This window comes from Epinephelus fuscoguttatus, linkage group LG11 (genome assembly GCF_011397635.1).
Source record: "Epinephelus fuscoguttatus linkage group LG11, E.fuscoguttatus.final_Chr_v1".
NCBI classification, from domain to species: domain Eukaryota; kingdom Metazoa; phylum Chordata; class Actinopteri; order Perciformes; family Serranidae; genus Epinephelus; species Epinephelus fuscoguttatus.
In genome coordinates, this window is record NC_064762.1 from 23,371,603 (window position 1) to 23,386,944 (window position 15,342).

At 41.1% G+C, this 15,342-nt stretch overlaps 2 protein-coding genes across 2 annotated transcripts; both read left to right on the forward strand.

Moving 5' to 3' along the window:
• The first annotated feature begins 2,299 nt into the window (after positions 1-2,299).
• cnr1 (cannabinoid receptor 1) lies at positions 2,300-6,703 on the forward strand. The gene is made up of 2 exons (XM_049589237.1): positions 2,300-2,771; positions 3,586-6,703. The coding sequence occupies exon 2, from the start codon at positions 3,631-3,633 to the stop codon at positions 5,038-5,040; it is 1,410 nt and encodes a 469-aa protein (XP_049445194.1). The 5' UTR covers positions 2,300-2,771; positions 3,586-3,630; the 3' UTR covers positions 5,041-6,703.
• A 2,573-nt stretch (positions 6,704-9,276) lies between these two features.
• akirin2 (akirin 2) lies at positions 9,277-14,949 on the forward strand. The gene is made up of 5 exons (XM_049589239.1): positions 9,277-9,812; positions 10,264-10,398; positions 11,043-11,192; positions 11,301-11,372; positions 14,317-14,949. The coding sequence occupies exons 1-5, from the start codon at positions 9,641-9,643 to the stop codon at positions 14,325-14,327; spliced, it is 540 nt and encodes a 179-aa protein (XP_049445196.1). The 5' UTR covers positions 9,277-9,640; the 3' UTR covers positions 14,328-14,949.
• Positions 14,950-15,342: the final 393 nt, after the last annotated feature.

Below are 15,342 nucleotides of genomic sequence, written 5' to 3' on the forward strand. Positions count from 1 at the left end.
GGGAATCAGCTTGGAGAAGATTTACAAGTAAGTCAGCTGCTTGCTCTGACAACCTGCCAGCAGATAATTTTGCCAAAAAAGGGAAATAAATTCACAGAAAAATGAACCTGAAACTCCTCTAGATTTGTTTTTTCAGACATTTCTGTCATTTGCTGGCTGCAAATGTCTTCTCATTTTGTGGAGTAGAACATTTTGTTCATTTCAGGCAGCCATGGCTGAGCGATATTAATAATTACACCTGTGATGATGATAGAGCCATAGCCTCATTTCAGTCCCAACGTGACACTAGGTTTTCATGTTCTGTCAGCCGAGGCAATCTGTGGCCGCGAAACGTCACATTAATGCATCTATTCTGATTTTATCTACGACAATGCAGCCACTTGACTCCTGCCTCCTCGGCCTGCACCATTTACTCTGCCACTGTGGAAGACAGTATGAAGACATAAAAAAAACATCAGTTAAATGTTTGCATGTATATGGCCAAATGAATACTAATTAGATCATTCATAATCAGTGACTTGAATCTGTTTTTATTAAGGCCACACAAAGGCCATGTCTTTGTTATTGTGATTCATAGCAGGATCTGACTCACTGATTTGGTGGTGGTGTGTAATTGAACGTGCTGATAAGTAACTAGTTTGAGGAGAAGGAACATCAGAAAAAAATAGATCAGAAAATGTGTATGAATCATCTTGTGTTGGAACCCTATTGCCAGGAAAAGTGTTGGCATTGTGTGTCTCTGCAACCACGGACACGGTACATTTGTACATTATTATGTAACAGATACTGAAACTTTACATTTCAGCTACACTGTGGTTTATATGTGGTTAGGCTTGTGCACAAAAACCACTTGGTTATGGTTAGGATTAGATATGATTTGGCTTAGAACACCCTGATAAGGGTGCATAATGCCAGCAGGAAAAGCAGCGATGCCAGGGTAAAAACTACTTTTCGGGCCACTATCCTGCGAGAGAAGCAGCCATGTCTTTGTAAAAACCAAACGCTTTTTGGGCCACTATCCCGCAAGAGAAGCAGCAATGTCTCGGTAAAAAACAACCACATTTTGCGCTTTTATCCCACAAGAAAATGAGAGATGTCTTGGTAAAAAAAACAACCACTTTTCAGGCCACTATCCTGCAAGAGAAGGAGAGATGTCTTTGTAAAAAACAACCACTTTGTGGGCCACTATCCCACATGAGAAGCAGCGATGTCTCGGTAAAAGATAACCACTTTTTCTGCCTTTATCCCGCAAGAGAAGCAGCGATGTCACTGTAAAAAAACAACTGCTTTTCTGGACAGTATCCGGCGAGAGAAGCAGCTATGTCTGGGTAAAAAACAACTGCTTTTAGGGCCACTGTCCTGCAAGAGAAGCAGCATGTCTCAGTAAAAGACAACTGCTTTTCGGGCCACTGATGTCTTGGTTAAAAACAAATTTTTTTCCAAACATCCAAAAAAGACAGTGTGACCTCAAAGAGACACAAAACCACGAAAAGATGCATCATGGCTATATTAAAAGCTGCTGGAAAAATGGTGATGGGTCATTACAAACACCTATGGTGCCTATAAAGCTGCTCCACCTTCAGATGACAGAGTCAGCTTATACATCTCTTTAGAAACGTTGATATAATACATAGGTTATACAAATGTAATGTGTTCGTGATTTGCAAGAAAGTACAACACCAACATTTTCTTCTGGTGACTGGGCTGTGTGTTGTGAAGTGTATAAATGACACATTTGGCTCCTAACATTTACTTCTCTCTTGCATTTTCGTCCAAAAACAAACACTGACTCACATGTAAGTCCTCCAAATAATTGGTTTGGATCAGAGAATATCTGGAAAGTGAACAACTTGCAGGTACAAAGTAAAAACAGTTTATTAACAGGGGGAAAAAAAGACGTCAGGATGACTGATTTCAGCTCAGCCAACATCAAAATGATGAAGTCTGCTTTCTGTTCTTTGAGATTCTCAATTTTTGGTTAATTATTCACACAATAAACAGACATGCACTGACTAGCAATGAGGTCTGCAACCTCTATCTGCCTTTGAATGTGTGGAAAAAAAGGGAAAGAAACCCATTTTGAAAAAGTTGCCTTCATGCGGAGACTTTAGGAGAAGTGCGGCTTTTTGTTCCTGCAAAATGTACAAATTGTGTTCACAATTACCTCATGAATTAGGGAGATAAAACGGTTATTCAAGGCTGTTCTTTTTTGGTTGCTTTTGTGCTCTGTTCTTTGTCCGAGCACATCGTCTGCTAGGTGGAGCTTTGGGAATTCAAATCAGATCCTTTTTATAAGCCACCACCAGCAGCAGCAGCACCACCACCACCACCACCACTACTGTCGTCTCCCTTGTTCCTATGCACCGCTTGACAGCTTCATGGGTTGGGCAGATAAAGCTATATGGAGACACGTGACAGGGCTTGTAGGAGCGACGCTTCATAAGTGTGAAGACACAGAGAAACAGACTGTAGAGACGCTGGAGCCAGCAGCAGCAGCAGCAGGAGCAGCAGCGGCAACCTGTATCCACACAGAGCAGGAGCGCACTCCAAGAGACACTTCAGCAGATACCTGATAAACTTATGTTACATATAGAATTTGAGAAAGAAACTAATAATTATGATGATGCTGGTGGTTTCACTCTAACACATGCACGCTGGTTGTCTCTCCTTTTATATAAGATCTGTGTTGGTTGGTTGGATGATGCGCTTCTGACTTGGATTAACGCGCGGTGGTAAAGGGCGATTCTGCGCACTTGGGAAAATTATGTAAGGTAAAGAAGCACTTCTCTTCTTTTTAATCATTAAATACAGCTCTTAAAATTGTTTTCAAGCGTATTCTAACACTTTAAATGCTTTGTGTTGTTTGTCCCAGCATTAAAGCATCAATTTTCTTTTTGTTAAATGTGCGGATTTATGAATGTATTTGTGCTTTTGCGCCAGATTGACGATTGAACCTGCACTCCTGCACTGATAAGACTCTCAAAAGAGCCTAACACTGAAATAACTTTCCAAATTTTGCATATATTTAAATTATGCAACAGCAATTATGTATCTCCTTAGTCTTGCAGTAGATAAAACTACCGAATTTGAGCATGCATATGTTGTTTTACACATATTTAATTAGCTATTAGCTGTATGTATGTGTTTTGCAATAGTGCTCCGGTCTGTACAGGTGCAGAGGAATTGCATTGTTTTGTCTGCTGCTGCACCTCATAGAAAAAAAAGAGGCGTTTTTGTATTCAGCTTCATGTGTCTTGGTTTTATAAGTAGCTAGGTTTCCTGTTGTTAAAAAGAAAGATAGCATGCAGTGACCAATAATTTCCTATGTGTTGATAAGAACAAGATGCATGATACAATATTTATAAGTACAGAAGCTCTCAGACATCAGATGTGGTTTATGCCTAATTCAGTTTTCGCTAAAATGTACTTGCGCAGAACTATCAAAGACTCAAAATATTTGCATGTTTTCACGTTAAAGGCCCTTTTTAATGAGAGGTGTGCACTGTTGCAAATTTAATCTCTTGTCATAATATGCACGGGATTCTTTTTTTAGGTTTTTCAAACATGTTTCTCATCAATTTGTAGGTTATCCAGGCGTCTTACACTGCAGTATTACCCTCAGACACAGCCATGAAATCTGTGCTGGATGGTGTGGCGGACACCACCTTCCGGACTATTACATCTGGTTTACAGTATCTGGGCTCCAATGATGCCAACTACGATGACCCCCTCAATGATGTAGACTTCAAGACGGGCTTCTCTGTGCAGAAGCCCTTATCTGCTTTCCGCAGCAACTCCTTCCCGGGCAAAGTACCTGCGGATGAGGAGCTCATCCTCAAAGGCATCCCCTTCTTCCCCACCAATGCCACAGACTTGTTTAGCAACAGGAGCACGTTCAGAGATGAGACTAACACTATACAATGTGGGGAGAACTTTATGGACATGGAGTGTTTCATGATCCTGACCCCGAGCCAGCAGCTGGCTGTGGCTGTGTTGTCTCTGACTCTGGGTACTTTCACGGTGCTGGAGAACCTGGTGGTGCTCTGCGTCATCCTCCAGTCCCGCACCCTCCGCTGTCGCCCGTCCTACCACTTTATCGGCAGTCTGGCTGTGGCTGACCTGCTGGGAAGTGTCATATATGTCTACAGCTTTCTGGACTTCCATGTCTTCCACAGGAAGGACAGCCCCAATGTTTTTCTCTTCAAGCTGGGTGGAGTCACGGCATCCTTCACTGCGTCTGTGGGGAGCCTTTTCCTCACTGCTATTGACCGTTATATCTCCATACACCGGCCTCTCGCCTACAGGCGCATCGTCACACGGACCAAGGCTGTCATTGCCTTTTGTATGATGTGGACCATCTCCATCGTCATTGCAGTGCTACCTCTGCTGGGCTGGAACTGTAAACGTCTCAATACTGTTTGCTCAGACATATTCCCTCTGATTGATGAGAACTACCTGTTGTTCTGGATCGGTGTAACCAGCGTGCTGGTTCTTTTCATTGTCTACGCCTACATATACATCCTGTGGAAAGCACACCACCACGCTGTGCGCATGCTGAGCCGCACCTCCCAGAAGAGCCTTGTTGTTTATTCAGCAGATGGGACTAAAGTGCAGACCACACGCCCTGAGCAGGCACGCATGGACATCCGTCTGGCCAAGACCCTGGTGCTCATCCTGGCGGTGCTGGTCATCTGCTGGGGCCCAGTGCTCGCCATCATGGTATACGACCTCTTCTGGCGAATGGACGATGACATCAAGACAGTATTTGCATTCTGCAGCATACTCTGCCTGCTCAACTCCACTGTCAACCCAATCATCTACGCCTTGAGGAGCAAGGACCTGCGGCATGCCTTCCTCAGCTCCTGCCATGCCTGCAGGGGCAGTGCCCAGCAGTTGGACAATAGCCTCGAGTCAGACTGCCAGAACAGAAATGCCAACATTTCTGCCAACAGGGCTGCAGAGAGCTGCGTGAAGACCACTGTGAAAATAGCCAAAGTAACAATGTCTGTGTCAACTGAAACTTCTGCAGAGGCTGTCTAATTGGCCGTCAGGGGGGAAACTGTGTAAATGTCATCCTCCCCAAACAATGCCATTCAACACAATAAAGCAGAAGTTAGATATTCCAGAGAAAAAAAACAAACAAATCCTCTCCTGAAAGTATCGACTTACATCCTCACATAGACGCTTAAGTGGTTGCATTATTTTACGTCGGTTTGTGAGTACACAGTGTGCCAAAGTGCCAAACAGTGTTGCAAGTTCATAGGAAGGACTCACAATTTGAAAGGATTATCAAAGACTATCATAAGTCTGCTGTTTACCATAGACTTCATGATATCCAGTTAGTGAAGGCATATTATATTTTTGTACTGTGAATTCAGGTTTTGAAAACAATATATCTTCATTTATGGGATAAGGGGCTACTGACATTTTTAATTCGAGATGTTTTACTGTGTCATTTAGACTTTAAAATGTGTCTTGCACCATGAATATAACAAATCTCCGCGTCTTGACTTTCTACAGGCTTCATGTACATGTTGCATATTGGCATTTCTATGAGGGAATGATACAAAAAAAAAAAGTTCAAATGATTGTTTATTTCCAAAAAAAAATTGCCATTAAACGTGTCACTTTTTTACTTCTTCTGACAACACTCAGCGAGTGGCAAAATGCGTGAAGAGATCTTAAGAAACGAGAGGTGATTCATGCTCAAGATAAAAAAAAGAACATATTTATCACCATCACAAATAAACTCTTGACGAGATGGAGGTAAATGGATTCTGAGCGTGTCGAATCTGGAATGGCATTTTCTGTGGCAGAGTGACGATCGTCCCTGTTGTCCATTTCTTTACCCGCTAGCCGTTAGACCTTTAGAGTGACGTGTCTTTGTTCAAATGTATACCTAACAACTGTACAGTGTTCTCTTGCAAAATAAAGTGTTCAGATCGAGTCATTCAGCTCTACAGCCAACACAACAACAACAACAACAACAACAACAGGCCTTTGGCCAAAGCTTGAACACATCCAAACCGAATTTGGACGCAGTGTGCTGGTCACTACTGTAACAAACTGACTATAGCTGCTTTCATCCAATGTATGATTTTAACTGGATTCAGCCTATGTGTGTGATACCTTGTGACTTGGTGATATATTTCCGACCCTGAGCCTTTTGATCATTGCAGTGAGTTGTTTTAGTGCTACTGTTGCAGCGGGGCATCATTTCGGAAAATAAAAGCAACCCATGCACAGGCCTAGTGAAGTACTTTTGGCGTAACTCTAAATAAAAATATGTCTGCTGTTAATTTTACTTATCTAAACAAAGAAACAAGGGTCGTGTCGTTAGCTGGTTACTTGGATGGAAGTCTGTGTGTGTGCGTGGTGTGGAGACTCGACAGCTGACCTTACAAAAGAATCTGAGAAGATGTGACTTTTCTAATAGACGATGTAGTACTTTTAATCTAGAAATCTCACAGCACAATTGTTCTGTAGACATTTATCTTGGTGTAAAGTTATCCAGACAGCTGTTTATCAGTATGCTTTGCTGCCTCTTGTATTATTGAGTATTGAAGATCAAAATGTCAACTGTCAAGTGGCTTCTGTACAGTGGTGGCATAATGAGGAATCTATGGCTTAAAAACCAGACTCAGTCAAGTGTTTTTAGTATTGCTGTTTTCAAACTTTCGAATAAAGTTGCAGCTGGTTGTCATTTCGCCTGCAGTGGTTTGATTGATTATTTGGAACCAGAGGTCACAGCACATTTTGGTCAATTCACCCAACAATCACTGATGCAAGAGGAACAGACACACAGAGAGGGAGAGCCAAGCCCTGAGCTGATGGCAACCTGAAGTCATCAGTGATATTTTAGTGCCCCCTTGTGGAAGATCTCACACTGTTACTAGTGGCAGCCTTTCTGAGAAAACATTTCTACACATCGATTTTCAGCTTTCTTAGCAATACTGTGGTTACTTCTTGTAACCCCCCAAAGTGACAAATTACAAGATACTAGCTGGCACATTATCCTCTGGCACCAACATCTGCTCTGTTCTTTTCATCTCTTGGCTTAAAGGGGACAGGGAAATTGCAACATCTGTTCACACAGATGTCAACAGGATTGTGTTCATTTATCTACCAAATACACCAATCTGTGAAAAGTCATGAGGCAGGTTTACTCCACCATGTGTGGAGTATTTTCTAATGTTTTATATACCAAACGAATAATTTAGAGAACAATTGCCGGATTAATCAGTAGTGAAAATAATAGTTTGTTGGAGCACTGGATTGGACCAAGATGCAAGAGTTTTCTACGACCTATTAATTGGCCAGATAGATAGATAGATAGATAGATAGATAGATAATCTATAAATTACAGAGCATACTAGAATACGCTATAGATATACAGTACCAAACTATAACTACTAAATTATAAAATATAAGAATATAGATGAGACCGAGTATGGTTGTAAAAACAGGATGGTTATAACAGCACCTCTTTCCTCAATACGAAATTACCTATGAGTCATGTTTAACAAGTATGACCGCTTCCTTCCTGACATGCATGTGAAATGTCTAAGCAATATGAGGAAGTGTGCAGATTTTACAGCGAAAACACAGATTTCCAGGTATGAAAGCAACTTTTTGTGGCCATTTCAATATTTTAATTAGTGTTATAACTTAACTAAACACATTCTCTCCTCCTATCTCACTCCTTTCTTCAGGTGTCTGGGGAGTTGAGGAGGAAAACTGATGGGGGTGTGCTTGCACGCATACTAAAATCTGCGTCAGATAAGGTGAGGCAGGGAAAGACAGTAGGGTCTGTGCTTTAAGAGTACTCAGAGAAAGAGGATCAATACAGCTGCCAGGTGTGGGCTATCACACCAGTCAATACGGTGCCCCAGGAATAAGTTCTTAAACTCAGATTTGAGTATTTTACCACTCCTGGTTCAGTGGATTTCTTTGAATGGGTTATTATTTCGATGACTGAAATAATGTCTGTGGTTAACGCAAGCTTAAGAGACTTTCACATTTTGTTCTACGACATAAAATATGTCAGTAAATACACCACTTGAGAATTTTGAAGCATTTATGTGTCTTAAAAAAGACAGTTGCTAACAAGCGGCTAAATGAGACTGCAGAACAGTCATGCTGAACACGACTTTACAGTCTTGTTGTGGTGGAGATGTTTGGTCATGCAACCAGGGTATAGTTCGTTTATAGCCTAACATTAGCTTTTTACTTCTGATGACTGCATTAGGCAAGTAAGTATTATAAATGTTTGTTTGCCAGAGAGCTTATTTTCTGCAGTAATCCAAAATCCAATGGGAACAAAATCCAATTTTGACGAGGGAACCAGGGCAATGCAAACTTCCGCATCAGTCTACAGAAACACATTAACCCTGGAGCCCTTTATATGCACAGCAAGAGATTGACTGGTTACTTCACTGAGGCATCAGTTGTATTTTGGACTCGCTCAACCTAAGTCACTAAGCATCTGACAGGTACAGGTTAGTGAGCTTGACCTTGGTAGGAACTGATCATTAGTGTATCTGTTTTTCATTTATATTTTTAGCAGTTGTGTAATTTTTAATTTGTCATACTTATTGTTATAACTGTTCCCGGTAGTAGGGCAGGTTTTAACAAATGAACTCCTTGTACTTGACATATATTAATTAATTCTGTGATATAGTTTGAGAAGTTGGAAACATTGCTATTTGTAGTAGACACAAAAGGGTACTTCGTGTCAAAATTTGAGAGCTTTTACACAAAAATTCAGTGACTTACAGGTGCTGAAAAAAGTGTTAGAACTATACCCGGTCTCCCATATACATTTAATGCGCAAGCTTTTTTAAGGGTAAGAATAACAATGCAATTAGTTAGACTGAGAGAATGCCATGTGAAAATTCAGCATGCATAAGGTTATTGAAGGACCAAAGCAGAGTCTGGTTTGGACCGAAAAATACCCATAATTCGTTATCTAAAAGAAATAATAATGCTCAAATAGTGTGATTTTTTTTTTTGTCTAAAGACAAACTGCAAATATCATATTAAGCATTTTGTATAAATGCGTTTAAAGTACCTTTAAATGTCTCTATGTGCACGTTTTAAGTGAAACTGAAACTTCGCTGTGGTTTAGGGTGTTTTGTTAGCCAACAAAACAAATTTAAAAAACGACCGCTTCAAGGTCTTCGGGAAATGTAGTCTTCAAGGTTCTAAGACAATAGGCGAGATAGGAAAGAAAAACTACAAGTACCAGCATGGTACCGCTTCTTTGCGCATGCCCATACCCGATGAAATGAACGGAAGAAAAGGTAAACTAGTCTGAACCGTTGTGAGTACGACGCAGAGGCAGTGCTGCAAAATCTGATATCATCCGATTTTCTAGCAAATTTATCCTAGTTTATTTTATCGAGGTTAAGTCAATATATATTCTGTAACGTAATCTTTATGAGATTTGTCAGCAGAAGGCAACGAGAGACGATAAAACTGCGTTTTTGTCCGCTGCCCGGAACCGCTGCTGCAGTTTGACCTAGCTAACGTTAGCAAGCATTAGCAGCACAAACCGGGGCCCAGGTTAGCCACTTTCCCAAATAACAGGGGGTTTTAGCTTTTCTGTTTTTTTTTTTTTTTTACGACACATTTTAGCGCAATGGCTTGCGGGGCTACTCTGAAAAGGACTCTGGACTTTGATCCGCTAATGAGCCAGGCTTCACCCAAAAGAAGGAGGTGCGCCCCGATGGTGTCCCCGGTCTCTTCACCACAGAAATATTTGCGTATGGAGCCGTCGCCGTTTGGGGAAGTGTCGTCCAGACTCACCACAGGTAGGAGTTTAAATCCACATCTTATATTTCAGTGTCATTTCAAGTTCAGTACGGTAAAAACAGGCTTTACTGTAAACTGGACAACGTTAGCGTTACCCCGTGTGTACCGGTGTCTATGATGTGGTGAATCTCCCAGGTGTAAATTCAGCAAACACTTCCTGGTAGTTTCTGTGATTCAATATTTGGTTTTTAGTATTAGTTCACAGTGGGTTGGGAAAGTTAGTGTGGGAGCAACAGGAATGCAAGTACTGTGATGCTGCTGTGTTATTAATAGATTGAAGCAGTATTTGACTACAGTCTCTTTAAAGTTATGATGTACCTGGATTCATCAGCAAGGCCACATTAAGTCAACAGATTTGTGAATTCTGCAGTGGTTTTGTCTCACAGAAGTGCAACATCTCTGTGTTGAGGTGTTATATAATGAAGGAAATGTTTACCTCTCTGTTTCCAGAGGAAATTCTACACAACATCAAACAAGAGTACAAGCGTCTGCAGAAGCGACGACACCTGGACACTGCTTTCCAGCAGGCAGAGAGTTGCTGTCCTCTGGACCTGCAGAACATCCACAGTGGAGCTGCCCTACCAGGTAGCTACAGTCTTATGAGGACATTGACCAGTTATTACAAACCGTTTTACTGATCACCTCACCAGATTAGGTGGTATAGCTCCTGGTTAGGATGACAACGTGACATAGGCACATAGTGGCAAGACAGATACTGAGACAGAACAGCCATATTGTCATCTCTTAATGATTCCTCCCTGTTTAGCCATTTTCCCTTTTGAGATTAATTTGATTTGGAGCACCTACTTACCAATGACTGACATATCAATTCACTTTACACCAACAAATTAGGATGTTTTCTACCTTTTGAGTTGCCGACAACCATGGGGAATCCCACATCCTTAGCCAACTCCTGGAGTGAAACAAAACTTTCAGGTGGAAAGCCCCCTTATCCTTTCACTTTCTTCATTATGGAGTCAAATGCACTGATGCTCTGAGGGGGAGTGTACATCATGTATTAGAGACAGATACAAAGCATGAATATGTTGCCATACCTAATTGGCATTAAAACAGGATGATGTAATGTAATATCTATCACAATATCAGCCTGATGCTGATATTGTGATAGATATTACACAATATGGTTCCCTCGTCAGAACATTAATGTTCTGTCAGTGGGTAATGTCATATATTCAGTATTAATAGTGTGATATTGACTCTTCCAACAGGTACATCCTCGGGTGCCTCATCCCCCACCAGAAAAGAGCAGCCTTTATTCTCCCTCAGACAGGTCGGGATGATTTGTGAAAGACTGCTGAAAGAGCGAGAGGACAAAATCCGTGAGGAGTACGACGAGATACTAACGACAAAGCTCGCCGGTATGTTTTTTTTTTTTGTTGTTTTGTTTTTCCAAAATGGCTCTTAAAACAGCAGTTTGTCATGAGTCATCCACACTGTGTGCTAATACGTGTACATTCTTCCAACAGAGCAATATGATGCGTTTGTCAAGTTCACACATGATCAACTGATGCGAAGGTTTGGAGAGCAGCCTGCTAGCTGTGAGTATATTTATTATTGCCAAACACTTGTAGCCCATTTATGATCTCTACAAAACTTTCCCCCGTGTGTTTGTCTTTTTATGCCTTCATGCCAGCTATAGCTGTGGTCAGAGGCATTATGGTTTCTAGTTGTCTGTCTGTCCGTCCGTCAAATTTGGCAAAAACATCCACTTGAACTCAAGGATGAACTTAGTAGATATTAGTGGTCAAAGGTCACTGGGACCTCACAAAATATGGTTTTGACCATAACTCAAGAATCCATATGCTAATCATGACATTACTTCATACAAATGTCTAACAGGATAAAATAATGAAGTGATGACATTTTATATCCAAAAGGTCAAAGGTCAACTTTACTGTTACATCATTATGTTTTGCAAAAACGCTTTTCTCGTTTTACACTTTGTACATCCTCGATTCCTTTCCTTGCCTCCTCTTTTTGCATCTTAGTCCCTCTCCCTAATGGAGGAGGCAAAGAGGAAACATGAGGAGAGAGCAGTCAAGGTAGCAGGCATTAAGAAGATGAGACGTCCGTGTTTTCTGAGCCGCCATTTTAAAGTTACATTCAAATAAAAATGACTGGTGGCACAGGTGCATCAGCTGCTGAGTGTTACGCTGGACACACATCTGTTGTACGGCACGGGTGCTGAAAAGACTTCCTCAAAGGATACACCTGCGCATTCGTGCTCATAGGTCCTCCGGCAAGCCTCAACTCTCCTCACTCTCTTTCCTTGAGGTGCATTTTAGGACTGGAGACATTGTTTAAAATGGCGCGCTGAGATTGATTTCTGGCTCACAGGCTGGACAGAGGAGACGAGAAGGCACAAAATAGACAAATGAGAAGAGCCTCTAGTATCTGCTGATAAAAAGCCTGACACAACATTTGCAACTGAGTTTTAAGTACAGGTTTTGAATTGGAATCTGATTCCAAATTTATAGAACAGGACATTCGCTAGGAAATTTTTTTTTTTGCTTATCAGTTTCTAAAAACAGATTTTGGTCCAGCTGTTGTTCTGTCTGTGTCAGCTGTTACATGAGTCACTGCACACGTGTTGTGTTTACACTTTGCACAGGGGACAGCAGCTTGCTGTCAGAGGTGTGGCTAAGCTTCATAACGTTAGCGGTACAGTGAAACATCATACCTCATTTCCACTGCATGGTTCGGTTCAACTCAGCTCACTTTTGGTACTAGGTCCTCGTCACTGTTTCAGTTTTCCAGTGCAGATTGTAACCCCTCTGGATTCTCAGCTGGTTGCCATAGCGACGCCGTGTGAAACTGCTGTGAAATCATCTTCACTGAGACACCTGCTGAATCCATTCATCTGCAACCAAACAGAGAAACATCTGCACTTCGTTACTTGTGCAGCGTAGTGTACAGGGTAGTTTTGCAGGCTGCCATTTTTAAAAATCGTGTCAGCAATTAAAAAATGGCCGCTGTTGACGGTAGCGTTACTATATAAAAATGGTGGTATTGTGGCACAAGTTACCTTTCTCTCTCACCAATCAGTGGTCTGCAGTGTTTTAACTCCACCTTTTTGTGTCGGCTTAGCTCGCTTCAAACCTCAGCCGAAGTGGCACCAAAAAAACATACCAGATACTATCCCCAACTTTAGTTAATGAATAACCAAAAACGTCCGAGTTGAGTAGAGCTGAGCAGTGGAAATGTGGTTTAGTAGTGCACTATATCAGTAGTGTCTTAATCAAGCAGTGTTTACTGCAGTGTGTTGTAAGTATCTAACTACTCAGTGTCCTCAGCCATTGTCATAATGCCCCACAATCAGCCTATGCTCGTGTGTCCAGTCAGTTTTAATGAAAACCTCAGTCTCAGCTTAGCATTCACTTTGTATTTCAAAGTCGGTTATAAAACAAGTACTGGTGTGAATCCCGGTGGTCAAACCTCTGCCAAATTTTAAACCCCATTGTGTGAATCAGTTTAGATGGAGACAGTTTTACTCACAGTTTCAGTTGAACTATTCTAATATAACATCAGGACAAACATAAGCCGTAGTGATTGTTGAGAGTTGGAGATGTTTCCAGCAACTAATTTCCCTGACATTTAAATGGAAGTTTAAATGTACACTAGTCGACTAGTCTAAACTGAAATAACCTCAGAAAACAGTCAGAATTTACTACAATTTAATGTATAAGGCTGATAAATATTGTGTATATTATAAGAGCCATTTAAAATTATTTATCTTATTTATCAAAAAACAATTATTGTTGGTTTTTTTTTTTTTTTTTTTTTTAAGTACAGCTGAAATGCGTGGCACTACGAACCCCAACCCTAACTGACTAAAAGTTATCAAGTAACATTTATTTACTGTATATTTAAAGTCCATACCTAACAAACACACGCAGACGCATATGTCCAGGCTTCTCAGGATCTTCCAGCCAGCTTGAATAAGTGTCATGTTCGGACATACTTTAAGCACATCAGTGGAAAGCTGCAGACTTGTTTCGGTTGCTCAGACGTGCACAGAGTTCTACCCATGGGAGTGAACGTATTTCTGGTGCTGACTAATGAGAACAGATGAGAGCCATTCACTTTCTCTTTCACATGCGACCTGTGGAGACGAGATCAAAATCTAGCGGGTACAGGATTAGTCAATGGCGGACTTAAAATTTGACAATTGGCCGTAGAAATGTGGTGATCAATTTTACTTCCTGCTGAAGTTTATTCCATCTTAGCTGAGCAGAAGTTTTAGGGGCTTTTTTTTTTAACCAAGCTTTGTTTTAAGTTTGGGAACTCCCAGAACATTCCTGACATCTGGTAAAACTGAATTTGTATAAACTTCCAGAAGACTGTTACATACCTGGGATGCAGGTCTGACTTACAGATCCAGCCTATACTCCTGTCCTGTACGAGTCCCAGACATGAGCTCTGAAGCCATGTCCTCATAATGATATGAAATGTGTTAACGCTCTTGTCTTGTTTCTTCCGTAGATGTTTCCTGAGTGTCAGCACCTGATATTGAGGAATACCCTTTGCTGCGAGCTACTCCAGGGACTCAGTGCGTCCAGTCGGACTTTTCTCCTAGCTGTGCCATACCGCCTCTATGTGGACTCAGTCTGTGGCATTCACATTTGCTGTGTCTACCAGAGTTAGGAGGGCTTCCTGCTGCCACCCCCTTTCAAGGACTCTCTGTGACTCGACCAGTGGCCTCTCAACTGCCGTGTCAATATTTATTTGGCTTTGTTCTGATGCCTTCGTAAAAGGCTGACTGCCACCTCACACTTGGCCTTTTGATTTTATTTTTGGATGATTTAGTTATTTCACAGAGAGGATGTTAGCTGTGCAGCTTCTCTATATGTACATTTTGAAAAAGGGATTGAACATTGACAAGTGGACAAACCAAGACGTCTCCAGACTGGAGTCCAGGATCAGGCCTCTTGGTTTTTCTCAGCATTGTTTTAAACTGTACTGGCAGTAAACTGCTATTACATTTGTATACACTGTATTTTTTTTATTCTTTTTGCTTGACTTTTGTTCATTGTACCAAAATTTCACGATTTTATTTGCTATAGGTATAAAGGGGCTTTGTTTCAAGAAAAGTAAACAATAAAATGTTTACACAAATTTGAGTTCGTAATGTGTTTTCATATTTTAAAGGGATCACACAAGTCTGAGAAGCTTTGCTGATTTCTACATGCTGCCAGAACAGAGCTGTGGAGGGGAGCTGAATTTAGTTTGACTTGCATGTCTCATCAGCAAAGTCTGTTTCCACAAACTCAACACTTGTCATTGGTACTATTTCTTTCTGCAGAAAACTTAGAATGATGGAAGATTTTAAAGCTTCATGGAACTATTCTCTGCACTTAATGAAGCAGGCTACGAAATAGATTACTATTATCTTGATTAAATATGAAAAGCAGACGGCTCAATGTCATGAAAATTATTAGGATTTTAATTGTTAATTTTAGTCAATTTCATACCTTCTTTTTCATTATATTCTGATGCTGGTGACATACA

Bases quoted from the DNA above. Each gene is read 5' to 3' on its own strand.
- cnr1 (XM_049589237.1), top strand. From the start codon at position 3,631: ATGAAATCTGTGCTGGATGGTGTGGCGGACACCACCTTCCGGACTATT.
- akirin2 (XM_049589239.1), top strand. From the start codon at position 9,641: ATGGCTTGCGGGGCTACTCTGAAAAGGACTCTGGACTTTGATCCGCTA. The intron at 10,399-11,042 runs GTAGCTACAGTC...CTCTTCCAACAG, and splicing joins CAGTGGAGCTGCCCTACCAG to GTACATCCTCGGGTGCCTCA. The intron at 11,193-11,300 runs GTATGTTTTTTT...TTCTTCCAACAG, and splicing joins ACTAACGACAAAGCTCGCCG to AGCAATATGATGCGTTTGTC.